Source organism: Scyliorhinus canicula, chromosome 4, assembly GCF_902713615.1.
Source record: "Scyliorhinus canicula chromosome 4, sScyCan1.1, whole genome shotgun sequence".
Lineage (NCBI taxonomy): Eukaryota > Metazoa > Chordata > Chondrichthyes > Carcharhiniformes > Scyliorhinidae > Scyliorhinus > Scyliorhinus canicula.
Window position 1 is genome coordinate 121,520,935 of NC_052149.1, and position 20,014 is coordinate 121,540,948.

Genomic DNA, 20,014 nt, shown 5'->3' on the forward strand with positions numbered 1-20,014 from the left:
TTAAAGAGTTTTGAACAATGTGGATAAAGGGGAATCTATGGATGTTGTGTACTTAGATTTCCAGAAGGCATTTGATAAGGCACATCAAAGTTTACTACACACAGAATAAGAAGTCATGATGACATTAGCATGGCTAGATGATTGGTTAGCTTACAGGAAGCAGAGAGTAGGTGTAAATAGGTGCTTTGAGTTGGCACAATGTGACAAGTGGAGTCAGATTGGACAAGCTGGCCTTCTATCCATTGGAGTTTAAAAGATTCATGATGATCTTATTGAAACATACAAGATCTTGAAGGGACTTGACAAGGTGGGTGCTGAGAGGATGTTTCCCCTGTGGGAGAGACTAGAGCTATGGGACACATTTTAAAAACAAGGGGTCTCCCATTTAAGACCTAGACGAGAAGAAAGGTTTTTTCCTCAGAGTGTCAGGAATCTGTGGAACTCCCTCTCTCAGAGAGCAGTGGAGGCAGAGTCACTGAATATTTTTAAGGTAGAGGTAGATATATTCTTGACTAACATGGGAGTCAAAGGAGGTAGGAGAATTGTGAAGTTGAGGCCACAATCAGCTCAGCCATGATATTATTGAATGGTGGAGCAGGCTCAAGGGGCCGAATGGCCTACTCCTGCTCCTGATTCATATGAACATATGTGCTGGTGAGATTGGAGCTCAGAAAGACCCAGAGGCAATATCAGTTTAGTGAAGCTGGCAGTTGGGGCAAAATAATTCTCCATGAGCGGTGGTGTTCTGCTCAGAGTAGCGGGAGAAGGGCGGCGCGGTGGCACAGTGGTTAGCACTGCTGCCTCACGGCGCTGAGGACGTAGGTTCGATTCCGGCCCTGGGTCACTGTTGGTGTTGAGTTGGCACACTCTCCCGTGTCTGCATGGGTCTCACCCCCACAACCCATAAAGATGTGCAGGGTAGGTGAATTGGCCACGCTAAATTGCCCCTTAATTGGAAAAAAAAGTATTGGGTATTCTAAATTTATTTTTTTTAAATGTCTGCCTTTGCATCTTTACTGACCTTAACATAATTTCCAAGTTCACTTTAGCCAGCTGTCTTCATGCTCTCATAATGGCACAAGTCTTAGATCCACTCCTCTCTCCCCCAAACTGAGTTATATGATCACTTCTAGTGGTGCCTTCACTGTGTGGCCATGAATTAATTCTGGACATGGCTCCTGGAGCTTATCCGCACCCCCAGCTCTATCACCAAGCACTTCCGCTGTATGGATCTCAATACCTTTTTATCTACCTGCTCCTGATGAACTGTTCACTAACTGCTGTTTGCTGACCTTTGAACCAATTTGTGTGACATATTAAAATATCCCAACAGGGTCGCGCTGCTGTTCCTAGGCCGAATCGAGTGTGCCTGCCTTGACGTATCCAATTTTGAGTTAACCAAGTAACCAATATCCCCAGGTGCTAATTTACAAGAACAAAGAGAACCCTCTGGGGGAAAAAAAGGAAGCTTCACCACACACACCTCAGCAAAGTGCTTGGTTAACAGATCTTTTCACAATCAGAGTACCTCCCACATCCATTTAGCTCGGTGTTATTTCCAATGTGTTCAGTGCGAGGACCGATTGTAATAGACCCTTGCACCTATGGACAGTCCCTGTCCTCTTGTGTTACACTGGCTGCAGGCAGTGAGTTTAATTAAGATGGGGGATGGTGTGAATTCCTGAGAGAAGAGTAAAGCAAGTGGTTCTCAAGGGCTGAATGTTGCAACACTGCCCCTTGTACAAGACCCATTCTAGACTGGGCCTTCAGGGAACTCTGATTCCACTGGTACATAGCTGACACCTGAGATCACTCACAGCTGGCTTCCCTCAGGTCAGGAAGAGAAACCTGATTCTTACCTGGGAGATCCAGAGCAACGTGGACCGGAGTGCTCCACAGGCAATTGACCTGCTGGATGACACCAACAGACTGTCACTCTTTACCCTCTTCTGCTGTTACATGTTGCTAATACAAATAAACACAGGCTGACTTGTTCCCATACAATGCACACAACAACGACAGTCGAGGAAGAGGAAGACTGGAGTAAAATCCGCTTCCGTACCAGATTGTCGGACAAGTGGACCCAAGCACAAAAAACGGATAAAAGGCAAGTGCGGTTCTCCCGGAATCCTGCCCCACATCCCTTCTTTGACCACCGTTGTTGGGCAAAATAGATTGACTGCTCATTCGTGGTAGTACAGTCTGTGGGATCTTGCTGTGCACACACTAGCTGCCTCATTTGCCTGGATCGCAGCAATGAACCTGCCTCAAGGTGGGACCTACAGGTGCAAGGTGCCAAATACACCGGGAGCCCTGTTCGCATGGAGTTATAAACACCTGCGATGGGCCGCTGTATAGCCTTGATGGACTGAATAGCCTCTCCTCTGCATTTATCCTTACGGTTGGCAGGCATTTCACCAGACTATAGCGAGTGGTGTGGTAGGCAGCACCGAAAAACGTGCGAACCAGGGAAGATGACATTCCATCATGACGCATACATAGTCCCCAAACAAGTTACATTTGCACCCGTATTATTTGATGAAATAGTATACTTGGAAATATATCGCCGTTCCTTCGCGATCACTGGGACAAAATCCTGGAACTCCCTCCCTACAGCTGAAGGACTGCAGCGGTTCAAGAAGGCAACTCACCACCACCTTCAGAAGGGCAACTAGGGATGGGCAATAAATGATGGCCGAACCAGCGACGCCCACATCCCGTAAATTAATTTTTAAAACTCATTGAAATGAGGAGCATTAGCCACAGAGGAATGGCACTTGTGACAATACTAATCACACCCAGGTTAGGTACAGCAGATAGAACATAGAAAATACAGCACAGAACAGGCCCTTCGGCCCACGATGTTGTGCTGAACTTTTGTCCCAGATTGACAACAAATTAATCTACACCCCATCATTCTACCGTAATCCATGTACCTATCCAATAGCCGCTTGAAGGTCCCTAATGTTTCCGACTCAACTACTTCCACAGGCAGTGCATTCCATGCCCCCACTACTCTCTGGGTAAAGAACCTACCTCTGACACCCCTCCCCCCCCCCCCCCCCCATATCTTCCACCATTCACCTTAAATTTATGTCCCCTTGTAATGGTTTGTTCTACCCGGGGAATAAGTCTCTGACTGTCTACTCTATCTATTCCCCTCATCATCGTATAAACCTACTCTGCGAAAGTCCCTCTATTCTTGATTTCAGTGAGCACGTTTCCAATATAGCAGTGGAGCATTCTCATGATCTCACCTAGTGAAAAGATAGAGAACTTTCATTTATATTGCGCCTTTCACAACCTCGGAAGGTGCTTTACAGTCAATTTGACATCTTTCGAAGGGTAGTCACTGTTGTAATGTCGGAATTGGAGCAGCCAATTTGTGCACTGCAAGCTCCTCGCAACAGCAACGTGATCAATATCAGATAGTCAGCGTTTTTTGTGATGTTGCTTGAGGGATCTGTATTGGCGAGGACACCGGGAAGACCTTCTTGTTCCTCTTTGAAATGGTGCAGCTGGATTTTTTACATCAGGGTAAGTAGACGGGACCTCCGATTGAAGGCTCAGTCAAAAGCTGGCACCCCAACAGTGTAGCACCACCCTTCGGGTGCCACTGGTGTGTCAGCATGGATTACATGCTCAAGTCTCTGGAACTAACGTTAACCCCATGGCTTTCAACCTCCGAGGTGAGCATGCTAACCCTGAGCTCTGGCTGATCTAAGCAACTGTGAGCCTGTGGTATAATCCCCCCCCCCCCCCCCCCCCTCGTCATGTGTAAAACAGTCCGTCAGCGCTGGGCTGAAGCCAATCCTGTGGGCTGCCACTTCTATGGCATTGTATCCCAGGTAGGATTGGAACACATGGATTACAAAGGTGAAAGGTCATGCCCTTATCCATTGCACTAACTCCCTGCTTTGGAATCGGCATCGTCACATCAAGATATTTTCAGAAACAAATGAGGATGTATTGAATATGAAGTTGTGAGTGGAGGAGTGGGACATGGTGGAGTTGGAATCCACAGCTGGGAACACCTGAGCCTGGAGTTCAGATTTTAAGCAGTTGGTGTGCTCAAATCTTCCAGCTGGCCCAGTGATGGTGCCAAGAATAAGAAATGTGTAGAATTTTGTATTCATCAGCTCCATCGAGTTTAGAACTATTTGCTGATGGCTTCCCTTTACCTGGGTTCCCTGCTCAGGGTGATTACCAATGGGGTTAGGAATCCGAGGTCAAAACCCCCTCAAATAAGTTTATCCCTTCAATGTTATGAACACTTCATCCGTGCACTTGAGTCTATATAAAATGTCTGCCTGCTCCACAGCCAGCACTGCACACATTTCCTCATTCACTGTCCAAATCTAATGTGTGATTTTTGACATACTAATGAGGTTCAGATTCCTCAGGCTCCAGTGGCAGTCCAGCTCTCAATCCTTATGATTAGATGACTATCTACGGTGCATTTGCTTTCCAAAGTTTTCTTTCCCGAAGGGATGGAGAGAGTTCCACACCCTGTCAGAGAGATGGTGATCAAAGCTGTAACTCGTCTTTTTACTGTGCCTTTAATGTAGAACAATGCCCAGAGGCGCTTCGTGGATGGACAGTCAGGAACGAATTGGACACTGTGCCAAAGTAGTAGATATTAAAGAGCGAGAGGGTCACAAGAACCTCTCCCAAATAGCTAGATTGGCTTGTGTGAGTACAAACTAATAAAACTATATTTATACAGCACTTGTCGCAGCTCCTGGAAACCCCCCCAGTACACTTTAGAAACATTTTTAAAGCGTAGCTACTGTTGTAATGTAGGAAAAGCAGAAGCCAACTTGTGCACAGCAAGCTCCCACAGACAGCAACGGGCTCATGAGCAGCTAATCTGTTCCATCGCTAAAATGGCAGGCAGAGCTCCCCTCGTGTCCAAGGATTACTTTCATCTATCTGATGTCTCATCTGAAAGGTAACACCCTCTCCATACACTACTGGGAGCATCGACCTGGATTATGTATTTCGGATTCTGGAGAGGGCCGACCTTCTGACTCACAGCTGAGGGTGTTAGCCGCTGAGGTACTGTGATGCTAAAAGTCAAGCTGGGTGCTGTCCCCACCCTGACATCCACATGTACCTTCCACCAGGGACCAACTGATACCATCAGGTGTTCCTAACTCCCCTCACAGTCTCCCAGCCCCCACCTAGGCTGGTTTTCCCCTCCTTTCCCAATCCACTGCCTCCAGCTAATGATCAGTTAACACAGCACAAGTTAGGATTGGTTTCATACACACTAATCGGATGTGGGAAGACGCTTCTTGCTCTGAGGGATGATGTTATTTCCCTTTGTTCCTGGCAGACCTTCTGACTGGGGCCTGTGAGGCAGCTGCGATAACAAATTGTATCACGATCAGGGAGATTGTCATTTTCTTTAGTTACAAGACGTCCGGCCTGCGTGCTTTTTCTTTTGACATCTTCAACTTGTTTTTTCAGCTGCACTGTAAAAAGGAAAGAGTTTAGGCTTATGCGGGAGCTTGGGGGTTGAAACTTTGAGATTTTAAGACCCAAGTGAGATGTTGCACAAGAGCCATGCTACAGTTCTAGTTTAAGGTTGCCAAATCTGATTGGGCATATTCCTGAGCTTTCATATCGTTGACATTAATCCTGCCATTCGTCACCCAACCAACCTATCCTGGCAACGCCCCGCCATCCCATGGTCAGTTTGAAAGCTGATTGGATGTTTCTTGTCAAAACTTTTTTCCACCATCTTTTACGACTAGTCAATGGAAGTGTTGAAAGAAAATGGAAAACAAACCCTTTGATTTTCTCCCTGGTGCTCATAAATTTGTCCTGGAAAATAATCTTTGATTCCTGGAGAGTTTGAACCTAGTTGCTGAGCCAAAGTCTTATCTTCTCAGGTGGATGCTCTTCAAAGACTAACAAGGACTTTGATCAACATTTGTATTTTGTTCTAGTAAAAGGCAGTATTTATTGGCCATTGCCAGATGCTCTGAGAACATTAAGAGCCAACCATAGGCTATGTGGGGCAAGAGTATAGTCAGCAACAGGTTTCCCTCCGCAAAAGACATTTAACCCTTCCAGGGTCAGAAATAGAAGAATGAGAAGAAATGTGCGCAGGGTGGCGTTAAACTAGAGCACAAAGTCACGATTTACTCCAGTATGTGCAAAGTGTAACAAGATTGATAGTTTAAATTTTCAGCAAGGTTCGCCCGAATCCAGGTATATATTGTCGCCTGGAAATACATTCTTTGAGTAATTTGTATTGTACATATGGAATTTGCTCATGAATTGGGGACTGGTGTTTGTCAATAAGAAAAGTGAGAACCATCAATGTGTGTGCAGGTTGTTAGACTAGAATGGGATTGATACTATTCTTTGTGAACGCAAATGAGGTTGAGCTGGTGCCAAGGAAGGACATTGCTGCCCGTGTGTAATGCAACATTTGTGATCATTCACTCAGTTTACCTCTTCCCTGCAGCTAAGAGCGATGACGAGGATTGCATCGGCAAACTAGGACAGTTACAATGTAAAGGAGGGGATGACTCAAAAGATCCCAAAAGACCAAAAAGACCGCGAACGATTCTGACCACACAGCAGAGGCGTGCCTTCAAGGCATCTTTTGAAGTTTCCTCCAAGCCTTGCAGAAAGGTAGGAAATGCACAAGTGGAAATTAAAGGCAGAGTTCCCAATCCTGTAAAACCATTGGCTCTCCCTGTACGCTCCCATTCATACCCCTGTAACCTAGCTTGCAACATCTGATGCAGTAGACTTCTGGCACTTGTACAAAGAACAAAGAAAAATTACAGCACAGGAACATGCCCTTCGGCCCTCCCAGCCTGCACCGATCCAGATCCTCTATCTAAAACTGTCACCTATTTTCTAAGGATCTACTTCCCTCTGCTCCCTGCCCATTCATGTATCTGTCCAGATACATCTTCAATGACGCTATCGTGCCTGCCTCTACCACCTCCGCCGGCAATGCGTTCCAGGCACCCACCACCCTCTGCGTAAAGAACTTTCCACACATATCTCCCTTAAACTTTTCCCCTCTCACTTTGAACTCGTGACCCCGAGTAATTGAGTCCCCCTCTCTGGGAAAAAGCTTCTTGCTATCCACCCTGTCTATACCTCTCATGATTTTGTAGACCTCAATGAGGTCCCCCCTCAACCTCTGTCTTTCTAATAAAAATAATCCTAATCTACTCAACCTCTCTTCATAGCTAGCGCCCTCCATACCAGGCAACATCCTGGTGAACCTCCTCTGCACCTTCTCCAAAGCATCCACATCCTTTTGGTAATGTGGCGACCAGAACTGTATGCAGTATTCCAAATGTGGCCGAATCAATGTGTTATACAACTGTAACGTGACCTGCCAACTGTTGTACTCAATACCCCTTCCGATGAAGGAAAGCATGCCATATGCCTTCTTGACCACTCTATCGACCTGCGCAGCCACCTTCAGGGTACATTGGACCTGAACACCCAGATCTCTCTGTACATTAATTTTCCCCAGGGCGTTTTCATTTACCATATAGTTCGCTCTTGAATTGGATCTTCCAAAATGCATCACCTCGCATTTGCCCGGATTGAACTCCATCTGCCATATCTCCGCCCAACTCTCCAATCTATCTATATTCTGCTGTATTCTCTGACAGTCCCCTTCACTATCTGCTACTCCACCAATCTTAGTGTCATCTGCAAACCTGCTAATCAGACCACCTATACCTTCCTCCAGATCATTTATGTATATCACAAACAACAGTGGTCCCAGCATGGATCCCTGTGGAACACCACTGGTCACAGTTCTCCATTTTGAAAAACTACCTTCCACTACTACTCTCTGTCTCCTGTTGCCCAGCCCGTTCTTTATCCATCTATCTTGTACACCCTGGACCCCATGAGACTTCACTTTCTCCATCAGCCTACCATGGGGAATCTTATCAAATGCCTTACTGAAGTCCATGTATATGACATCTACAGCCCTTCCCTCATCAACAATTTTGTCATTTCCTCAAAGAATCCTATTAAGTTGGGAAGACATGACCTTCCCTGCACAAAACCATGTTGCCTGTCACTGATAAGCCCATTTTCTTCCAAATGGGAATAGATCCTGTCCCTCAGTATCTTCTCCAGCAGCTTCCCTACCACTGATGTCAGGCTCACCCATCTATAATTACCTGGATTATCCCTGCTACCCTTCTTAAACAAGGGGACAACATCAGCAATTCTCCAGTCCTCCGGTACCTCACCCATGTTCAAGGATGATGCAAAGATATCTGTTAAGGCCCCAGCTATTTCCTCTCTCACTTCCCTCAGTAACCTGGGATAGATCCCATCCGTACCTAGGGACTTGTCCACCTTAATGCCTTTTAGAATACCCAACACATCCTCCCTCCTTATGCCGACTTGACCTAGAGTAATCAAATATCAATCCATAAACTCAACATCCGTCATGTCCCTCTCCTCGGTGAATAGCGATGCAAAGTACTCGTTAAGAATCTCACCCATTTTCTCTGACTCCACGCATAACTTTCCTCCTTTGTCCTTGAGTGGGCCAATCCTTTCTCTAGTTACCCTCTTGCTCCTTATATATGAATAAAAGGCTTTGTGATTTTCCTTAACCCTGTTTGCCAAAGATATTTCATGACTCCTTTTAGCCCTCTTGATTCCTCGTTTCAGATTGGTCCTACATCCCCAATATTCTTCCAACGCTTCGTCTGTCTTCAGTCGCCTAGACCTTATGTATGCTTCCTTTTTCCTCTTAGCTAGTCTCTCAATTTCACCTATCATCCATGGTTCCCTAATCTTGCCATTTATATCCCTCATTTTCACAGGGACATGTCTGTCCTGCACTCTAATCAACCTCTCTTTAAAAGCCTCCCACATATCAAATGTAGATTTACCTTCAAACAGCTGCTCCCAATCCACATTCCCCAGCTCCTGCTGCATTTTGGTATAGTTGGCCTTTCCTCAATTTAGCACTCTTCCTTTAGGACCACTCTCGTCTTTGTCCATGAGTATTCTAAAACTTACGGAATTGTGATCGCTATTCCCAAAATAATCCCCGACTGAAACTTTAACCACCTGGCCGGGCTCATTCCCCAATACCAGGTCCAGTATGGCCCCTTCCCGAGTTGGACTATTTACATACTGCTCTAGAAAACCCTCCTGGATGCTCCTTACAAATTCTGCTCCATCTAGACCTCTGGCACTAAGTGTATCCCAGTCAATGTTGGGAAAATTAAAATCTCCTATCACCACCACCCTGTTGCTCCTACATCTTTCCATAATCTGTTTACATATTTGTACCTCTACCTTACGCTCGCTGTTGGGAGGTCTGTAGTACAGCCCCAACATTGTTACCGCACCCTTCCTATTTCTGAGCTCTGCCCATATCGCCTCACTGCTCGAGTCCTCCATAGTGCCCTCCTTCATCACAGCTGTGACATCCTCTCTGACCAGTAATGCAGCTCCTCCACCCCTTTTACCTCCCTCTCTCTCCCGCCTGAAGCACGATATCCTGGTATATTTAGTTGCCAATCATGCCTTTCCCTCAACCAAATCTCAGCAATAGCAATAACATCATACTCCCAGGTACTAATCCAAGCCCCAAGTTCATCTGCCTTACCTACTACACTTCTTGCATTAAAACAAATGCACCTCAGACCACCAGTCCCTTTGCGTTCATCATCTGCTCCCTGCCTACTCTTCCCCTTCGTCACACTGACTTCATGATCTAGTTCCTACAGGCTTTAGTTACTACCTCCTTACTGTCCACTAACCTCCTCATTTGGTTCCCATCCCTCTGTCGGGGACAGAGGGCCGGCATGTGAGAGAACTGCCTTGTACAGACCTTCTGGAGATACCAGGCGTAAATATCCATTGGTGCCCCTCCCTCCCCCCAAGTTAAAGTTAACAGAAGCTTTCAAACCCATCGGAGCACTTGGCTGAATGCTGCCAGTGTGACCTGATCCCCACCTCGGTGCCAATGGCCTCTTCTCATGCCGCCCCCTTGGTGAAAGTGCTTGATCACACTCTGACCGTGACACTAACTCGAACCTTCTTACCCTGACCCTGATCCTAATTCTGATCCTAACCCTAATTCTCTGACCCTAACTTTAAATCTATCTCTGACTTCCTGACCATAACCTTAATACTAATTCTCTGACCTAACCTTAACGCTAACTTGAACCTCCTGACCCTAAATCTCTGACCCTAACCGGACAGAGTGGAGGGCCAAGCTTGCGAATGATCTATGGGTGTCGAGCTGGGAATGGAATGCTGTATGAACTCAAAATGCCGAATGGCATCCTTCTGCGCAGTAATGGCTCTTTGATTGGCTGGAAAGTGGGATAGGAGGGAGGGGAGAGGCAGAGGGGGTGAAGCACCCAGAACTGTCTTCACTCACTCCTGCTTTGATATGAGTTTGTTAATACTGGTTCAGTACTAATGATTGGTTCTTTCTTTCTTTTTAAGGTCAGGGAGACCCTGGCAGCAGAGACAGGCCTGAGTGTTCGAGTTGTCCAAGTCTGGTTCCAGAATCAAAGAGCCAAGGTAAGTCAGCGGTAGGTAAGATCACAAAATCTCCAGGATGCTCTGGAGTCCCCAGGATTCATCACTGGGAAAAGGGACTGTTCAACTGGGTGGGGTGATTTGGGGGCGGGAGGTCATGTGATGAAACCTCCAGGAATAAGTCCAACTGGAAATAGCAGTCCTTATTGATGGGACCTATCAGGGAGTGGCGGAGGGTGATCATATACAGTGCCGCTTGCAACCTTGTTTGCTGACCCACACATTTGGGCCAAAAGCAGCCATGCCACGGTTTACCCAGCATCCACCAACACGGGCAATTCCATGCCGGTTCAGGGAGGGGGCGGCCCCTGGGCCTCGCCAGGGACAGAATGTGACCCCGGTGCCATGCTGGGGACAAAGTATGATCCCCACATTTCTTTAGGATGGAATGACCCCATGCCCTCTCCATGTAGGGTAATGCCATCTTTTCTCTGTCTCACCAGATGAAGAAGTTAGCTCGCCGGCAGCAGCAACAGCAGCAGGACCAGCAGAACACCCAGCGACTGAACACAGGTCAGAAGAAGAATAGTCACGAGCACAGTGTGACTGACATGGTGCCATCCAGAGAGACCTATTCACCTTTCACGGCAATGACCTTTCGCCCTGGAGGTTGCAGTGTCAACTGAGCGGCGATACAATAGAGCCATCAGTCTGATTCTGAAACAGATGGGCTGATTGGACAGCAGGGTATTGAGGGGACTCACAGGTTTTACCCAGCAGATAATGTCTGAATGTTGCTGTGGGCAGCATCATGGGGGAAGGCATGAGAGGGAGGAAGATAGGTTGGGCCAAGCGAAAGCTGACAGCAGCAAGACAAGTTAGAAGTGGGGTGCGTTCTGTGTGTCTGGATGCTGGGGTATGGAAGCATGGGGAATTTTTTGCCAAGGCTTGGAACAGCTTAAGATGCCACCGGGATAACAGCCCAGTGTCTGGGGGGCAGCTCCAACCTCTCCAAAAGCAAAGAGCTTATTTGCATGTCCTTTTGGGGAAGAGCCAACGCTATCCCTTAATCAGGGATACCTCGATCTGAGGGTATCGCAACTACCTCACCTGGCAGATCCTGCAAACTGATGTGGTTTCTCCATCACTTCCTGAATCACATCTTCACAATATTTTTTAAAGTTTAGGCAATATCAAATAATTCAGCATTGACCCATTAATCTGCCTATTACCGTATACCACATATCCCCATATTTACCAGGTCAGTTTACAGTTCAAACTCTGGCTCATATGTATCAGCAAAAGGAGAACACAACTGCTGGGCTGTGATGCAAATTCAGATTGGAAAAGTCCCCTGACCACATTAATTCTACAGAGTCACCCACTCCCCCCGATTGCTCAATGTACTGAGGGAATATATTACACAGAGATCAGCCCTTCCTTTATTCTTTCATGGGATGTGAATGTTGCTGGCAAGCCCCAGCATTTGCTGCCCATCCCTAATTGTCCTTGAACTGAGCAACTATCTCGGCCATTTGAGAGGAGCAGTTCAGAGTCAACCACATTCTTGTGGACCTGGAGGGCAGCACGGTGGCATAGTGGTTAGCACAAATGCTTCACAGCTCCAGGGTCCCAGGTTCGATTCCCTGCCTGGTTCACTCTCAGTGTGGAGTCTGCATGTTCTCCCTGTGTGTGCGTGGGTTTCCTCTGGGTGCTCCGGTTTCCTCCCACAGTCCAAAGATCTGCAGGTTAGGTGGATTGGCCATGATAAATTGCCCTTAGGGTCCAAATTGCCCTTAGTGTTAGGTGGGGTTACTGGGTTATGGGGATAGGGTGGAGGTATGGGTAGGATGCTCTTTCCAAGAGCCGGTGCAGACTCGATGGGCCGAATGGCCTTCTTCTGCACTGTAAATTCTATGATTCTATGATTCACATGTAGGTCAGACAAGGTGAGGACAGCAGATTTCCTTCCCTGAAGGACATTAGTGGGTTTTATGACAATTGTTGATAGTTTCATGGTCACCATTGCTGAGACCGGCTTTACATACAGACTTAAATTTAAATTTCATCAGCTGCCGTGGTGGGATTTGAACCCATGTCCCCAAAGTATTTACATGGGCCTCTGGATGACTAGTCGAGTGACATCACTACTAAGCTACTGTGTTTCCTTGGACACCACCACATTCCCGATTCATGCTGTGTTCTCATCGGCTCAGCAGTGGTTAGGCGCGGGGAGCCTGGTGTCGTCTGGGTGAAGCTTGAATATTGGGGAGTTTTTGAACAGGGATCTAGACTGTTCTGTTCTTGTCAGTTCTTTCATAACTGTCACATTTGATCCACTCACTCGGCCTTTCCACAGAGATCTTGCTCCCCGTGTCTGTGCGGGTTCCTCCGGGTGCTCCAGTTTCTTCCCACAGTGCAAAGATGTGCAGATTAGGTGGATTGGCCATGATTTTTAAAAAAAATCTGTGTCCTCCTGTGACCAATCCTCGTACAAGTGGGAACAGTAGCTCCTTATTTACCCTGTTGAAAGTTTCCGATTTCTGAAAATTCCTATTAAATCTCTGTTTAACCTCCTCTGGTCTAAGGAGAACTACACCAATTCATCCCTGTTAACATTCTATTAAATCTCCTCGGCACCCTCTCCAAGGCCTTGACATCCGTCCGAAAATGATGCCCAGAATTGAGCCATATTGTTCAGATGAAGCCTGACCGGTGATTTTGACAGGTTGAACATGACTTCTCCCACGTACTGCTTGTGACGTTCATTTCATTTTATTTCTGTTTCTCGTACAGTCCCAGCGAACACCTCCAATAATCCGGGGATGGAAACGATGATGAACGCTTATTCAAGCCTGCCTCCACAGCAGCTCCTGGCTATTGAACAGAATGGATATAACACCGATCCTTTCCGACAAGGTCTCACTCCTCCTCAGATGCCGGGAGATCATATGCACCCTTATGGTGACTGCTTCTTTCTCCTTGAAAATTGTTATTTTTTTTATAAATTTAGAGTACGCAATTATTTTTTTCCAATTAAGGGGCAATTTAGCATGGCAATCCACCTACCCTGCACATCTTTGGGTTGTGAGGGCGAAACCCACGCAAACACGGGGAGAATGTGCAAACTCCACACGGACAGTGACCCAGAGCCGGGATCGAATCTGGGACCTCAGCGCCGTGAGGCAGCAGTGCTAACCCGCTGCGCCACCCTGCTGCCCTCTCCTTGAAACATTTGCTGACTTAAATCAAAAAATAACCCGAAAAACAACTGTTAGCTTGGAGCAAGAGACCGACCGCTCCCAATCATGATGATGCTTTTGATGGTGTCTACTATCCCACTTTACCAGCGTGCATGGTCTGGCTGCAAGTTAGCTTATGACTGACATCGAGGTGTACAATCCCCTTCACCACATTGATGTTTACTGTCAAGAAATAGTCACAAATAGTAGCTGCAGAGCAGAGTCCCAGCAAATAGTAGCTGCTCACAGAATCATTGAGTACAGACATAGACCGCTCACTCCATGATGTTGCTACCTCTCTGAAAGAGTCATCTAATTAACCCCACTCGCCCCACCTTTCCTAGTCACTTGTACTTTTTTCCTTTATGAATTGAGACACAACTCCCTTTTGAAAGTTGGAGTCTCCTCTCAGTGTCAGCCCCTTCTACTGTGTGGTGCCCACAACTGGATGAATTACTCTTGCTGAGGTTTAACTAGTGATTGATGCTGACACTTGGTTCCTTCAACAAGGAGCTGGACAGACAATTGACTGAGAAAATGGGACTGAAGATACCAAGAATAAGTATAGTCCTGTGGTACTGAGGTAGAATGGGGAATGGAGGTAATCTTTGCCCAGTGCAGCACGGCTTTAAATTTGGGGATTTGAAGCCTGATGAATATTTAAAGTCTTGTTTCACTCCCTTTGAAGGTCTGGGTGTATCTGTAGAGAACTTTGGCGATCAACAGGATCTAGTAGACTGCAATAGATACGAAGAGGATTTTTAAATACTGCCCTCCATCCCTCCCACCCCCCCCCCCCCCCCCCCCCAACAAATACTTGGTGGCTTAAATCAGGTCAAAAATAAAATTTTAAAGATCTCAAACCTGAACCCACCTTGAGATTACCCAATTGTGGTTTTGATAGAGGTGGGATGGGGGCTTTCAATCAAAATCCGCTCCCAGGATGAGGATTGAACATACATGAATATATGAATGAGGAGTAAGAGCAGGTCACTTGGCACCTCGAGGCTGCTCCGCCATACTATGAAATCATGGCTGATCTTGCTCACTTAAATATTTGAATGAGTTTGCATGCCTGACGTTTTAGTTCCATTTGAAATTTAACACTGGCTAATTGTGTTTCCCAGGCCTCAGGCAATCACAGCAAAAAGAAGTGAGGGTTATTGTGTTAAAGTTTTTGCAGCACTGCTTGTGGGCCTGGAAGAGCAGGAGTGCTTCCTCCCAGCCTCCAAGCTAACCTTTCACCCCTCCATTGTGATCTGAAACTCCAGCCCACGAATGGATAACCACGCTTGCCTTCTGTGCTCACGCTCCCCCGCGATATCCAACTGTCCCAGCAATCTCCGTCCTCCACCACTCACAGAACCCCACCCAGTCATCCTTTGTGTCCCCCAACCCAGCCAACCCTATCCCTGATCAGTTCCTGATCATGGCGAGAACACCTCCGACCCTCGAACCAAGATTGTACCCACTCCACCTTATCACCTCTGCAGGTCGAATACCTGCCTGTTCATCAGCTGTGCCCTCTGCTGTGTTTCTCCCCACCCAACTGGGAGCCAAGTCTGTCAATCGGGCTGCCTTCCCAGGAGTGATCTTGTTACAAAGAAAGAATGCACTCTCTGGAATTACAGCATTTGGGGAAACTAGAGTTGGGAGAGTTTAACTAGAACAACCCCCCCCCTAAATCCCCCAGCACCCATAGCCAGCCCAGTAAAGATTGGTATTGCTGTCTTTTAGATAAGATGTTAATCCTCTCAAGCGGATGCAAAAGAGTCCAGTTGAAGGAGAGCTGGAGAGTTGTCCCCAGTGTCCTGGTCAATATTTATCCCTCACCAACAGAACCAAACTAGCTTATTTGGTTTGTGGGCGTTTATTGTGCACAATTTGATTGCCATGTTTCCCCTACCTAACATTGATGGCTGCACTTCAGAAGCACCTGAAACATCCTGGGGATGGGAGAGATGCGAACAAAATGCAATTTCTCTCTTGAATATTATACTCAAAGGTAATACACTGCAGGAATGAGGGAGTGCTGGAAATCCATATTCAATCACGAGGCTAAACCAAAGGGAAAGTCTCCTGACTTCATTTGATGAGGAGCAGGAAGTTCTCCCAAGCCCACATGCCAATAACTAATATTACCACAAACAGATTGACTGGGCACATCTCAGTTACTATTCATAGAACTCTGCGGTGTGCAAATTTGTTATCTCACCCATCTATGTAACAATGACTTATTTTCTTCAAAATCATTAAATCGATCATGGAACACTTTAAGGCAACTTGAGAATGAGCTACATTAACTCCTTTTCGAATGATGGGGTAGATTGCATCAGGTATAATTCTGTGGAGAGTACTCCCAGCTCTGAGTTAAATAGGTTTGTGGGTTCAATTGCCACTCCAGGACATCAGCACATAATTCAGGATGATGCACTGTTGCCTGGCGGAGAGGCTGCTGCATTGTTGGAGGTGCTGTCTTTCAGATGAGACCTCCTCTGTCCACTCAGGTAGACATGACGCTATTTGAAGAACAGGGAGTTTCCCCTACATTCCTTAGACCTCACCTTTCAGACCCACAACCTCCACCATCTAGACGGACAAGAGCGGTGGATCATGGAGACACCCATCTCCTGGAGGTTCCCCTCCAAGCCACCCACCATCTTGACTTGGAAATATATCGGCTGTTCCTTCATTGTTACTGGGTGAAAATGCTGGCATTCCTCCCTAACAGCACAGTGTGTCTACCTCCCCACATGGACTGCTGTGGTTCAAGAAGGTGGCACACCACCACCTTCTCAAGGGCATCAAGAGATGGGAAAAGAAATTCTGGCCTAACTAGCGATATATTTCACATCCTGTGAAAGAATTTTAAAAATCACATTAAACAATTTCTGTGAAAAAAAAATCAGATCAGTCAGTCATTATCAGAATGCCTTTTGTGAGATCTTACTCTGCAAATTAGTTGTCACATTTCCTGCATTGCAGTCGTGACTACACTTCAAGAAGTACTCCATTGGTTTTAATGCACTCTGGGATGCCCTGAGGTGTCAAGAGCGCTATATAAATGCAAGCCTTTCTAATAATGACCTTTATTAGTGTCATAAGTAGGCTTACATTAATGCTCCAATGAAGTTACTGTGAAAATTCCCTAGTTGCCACATTCGGTGCCTGTTCAGGTACACTGAGGGAGAATATAGAATGTCCAATTCACCTAACAAGCATGTCTTTCGGGAATTGTGGGAGGTAGCCGGAGCACCCGGAAGAAACCCACGCAGGCACGGGGAGAATGTGCAGACTCTGCACAGACAGTGACCCAAGCCGGGAATCGAACCTGGGATCCTGGCGCTGTAAAGCAGCAGTGTTAACCACTGTGCTATCGTGCCGCTCGATACTTTCCTTTGTATTGATTGCTATGGATAAAAGTGTTTGATGGGCCAAATGACCTTGCCTCATTTCCGGGATTTGATACTCTTCTGACCCCTGGCAGGCATGTTCTGCCAGTTCTCCTTCGTCAAGTTGCTGATCATTGTACTTTTTTTCCACTTCAGGTAATGAAACCCTTTTCCATGACATGGACAGCGACACGTCACTCAACAGCTTAGGCGACTGCCTCCTGGCAACCAATGAGGCAAGCTCCATGCAGGCTAGGATAGGAAACCCCATAGATCGTCTGTACTCCATGCAAAACTCCTACTTCACCTCATGAAGTAGTGCTCACAGCTATGTTGAAATGAGCAGAGCTGCCCATGCCCAGGTTTAACAGCAGTTCAAGCCATTACCATTCACAGCTCTACTCAACGCTACAGAAAACAACAAGACAAAGCCTGGGATTCTACAAACGCTTGGATTGAGATGGTTGTCTTCAAATCCCACTCCTTGCAATGCTATCAATAAGCTGTATTGATTTTTCGGACTGTTCTGATGAGCCACAGGCATCAAGGTGATGTGCATTGGATGATCCATCTGTCTAAATGGTAGTTTAAAAAAAAAATCAGAGCCAAGCCATTGGAAAGTCAGAGAGCTCAATGAGACAACTCACCTTTTGTTCTGCTATACCCTCACCCTTGGAAAGTCTTAATCAGCTAACGGGTTTTGATTCCAAAGATTGATTAGTCACACAATTCAAATGATAACCCAAACTGATTCGATGTACCTCATCCCCGTGAAACTCTGGCTTTTTGAACAGAAATGTCCACCCTTGTCTGCGCTTGACAGCAGCCCCCTTCCCCATCCCATCACCTCTCCCCCCCCCCCCCCCGCCCCCGGCGCCCCCCCCCCCCCCCCTCCCCCCCCCCCCCCCCAACACACACACACACAACCACTCCTCATTCCAAATTAAACCAGAGCCAAACATCTCTAAACTGAAATTGCAGCATTGGACAGAAAAAGGTGCTGGAAGGGCTCCAAACGTTCAACCAGGGAGCCTGTGCAGACTCTGGAAAGGCATTCCGGGCAAGAGTTCACAGCATCGAACAGGCCTGGAAAACACAAAACAGAACGTCCAGCGACGCAACCACAACAGCTATGATTTTACAAAGCCGACTTTAATTCTACTGCTTTCACTATTTAATGAAGCACTCGGTGCACTTAAGTTATGAAATTTACCATTAATTCGTTTTTTTTGTTTGTAACTTGGATGAGGAAGGATCCTAATTCTGAGTTTCCTTTCGTGATGCCGTTGATAGCAATTAGCCGACACCCTTTCAACGATACAAAAACGGAATTACTGCAAAAGACTTGTGTTGTAAATAACTGCTGTTTATGGACTTGTGTTTCTCGAAGTGCTGGTTATTTAATTGTTAAAAAAACTGTGATAATGTATTGACTGAAAAAAAAACCCTCCCTCACTGGCACCATCTCTGGTACCAAACCAGCCAGGGCCACACTGAAAAATTCACAGGTTACAGGTAAAAGGTCTCTTCATTGTATGCTGTGTACATGTTCCAATAGCAGACACTGAATATATATTGTGCACCATTTATAGAAGTAACATTATTGATGTTTGAAAGACCTTTCGCGCCTATGTTTGGGGGTTTGAGACGTAATGCCAGGTCGGCACCTGAGTCTCACAGAAACACTTGTGATATACTGCAGCGTCTCCTCTTGGCTACTCATGCAATGCTTTGTGCCTAGGATAAATTGCAGTTGTCAATCTTGCCTTGAGGCACACTTAGTCCATATCTGTGCTGAAAAAAATATCTTTGAGGGCTTGCCTTCGACGTCAACCAGGCAGAGCAGAAACTCCTAAGTTCAACTCCCACGCTTTGCAGAATTGGATGATCTGTGCTGGGTGGGAGTTGGGCTGGGATAGTGCGCCCAGGTCCAGAGGGTAGAGCAGGGAGAGTTCCTGCTGCTGCCAGTGATCCTTGCTGAAACATGCAGGATTGGCATTGAATATGATGCCCTCCACACTCGGGCTGGAGAGTCACCACTTGAATGATCATAAAAATCCACCTCCAGAACTGCGAAAGGCCAGGTCTTCAAAATAGGAGAGAAATATGGGCGGGGGAGAAAAGTCACTCCCAGTGAAGGCTGCGTGTGGGCCTTGTCTGCTCCCGATTTCTGGAGGGAAGATACAAGAAGTAGGGGGAGGTACACGGCATGAGACCTGAACGATTCATGTCAGGAACCCTCAAAGTAACTTGCTTGCGCTGACAGACATTTTGTCATCAACTGTCGTTAGCAAGCCTTGTAAATAGTGTAAGGTAGCATTCTGTATGAGGAAGGCTAGTGGCATCAATTGGCAAAGATAATGGGGTATAGCTGCTCTGAATCTTTCCAACCAAGATCCTCTAACACCCGTGTCAATGAGCTGCCAAGGACTGTGCGCTTTAAAGCCATGTAACTCCCTTCTCACCTATTCCCTCAACAAACCCACATATTTCTTGTTGTAGTTTTACAAAACAACAAGTTTGCAATTAATAACCATCTCCCAGTTCTAGTTATGTACTGATAAATATGTATTATGATCCCAGTTGATGTTATAACTGGACAAGAGGATCCCAGAATAGAGCTCTTGCTCAAAAGACCGCAACTTTTTCTTTTTTTAGAAAATGTGGAGGAACTGAGACACAGGACCGCTAATTAGTTTTAGCAACAAGAGAAAAAACATCTATTAAACATGAAAAGTTGGATTATTAGACAATACTCCTTTATTCCCCCCTTATTTTAACAAATACACACAGATTTAAAGATTAACATCTATTTCAAAGTACATCTTAAACTACAATGGTCTCATTGACACACAGCCTCTTTTCAAC

At 46.3% G+C, this 20,014-nt stretch overlaps 1 protein-coding gene across 1 annotated transcript in view; it reads left to right on the top strand.

Moving 5' to 3' along the window:
* Window positions 1-17,964, top strand: part of LOC119964235 (LIM homeobox transcription factor 1-alpha-like) — a 42,991-nt gene extending 25,027 nt beyond the window's left edge. Inside the window, 5 exon segments of the mRNA XM_038793518.1 lie at window positions 6,479-6,648; window positions 10,477-10,554; window positions 11,016-11,085; window positions 13,309-13,476; window positions 17,303-17,964. Of these exon segments, the coding sequence (XP_038649446.1) occupies window positions 6,479-6,648; window positions 10,477-10,554; window positions 11,016-11,085; window positions 13,309-13,476; window positions 17,303-17,460 (644 nt within the window). The 3' untranslated portion in view covers window positions 17,461-17,964.
* Window positions 17,965-20,014: the final 2,050 nt, after the last annotated feature.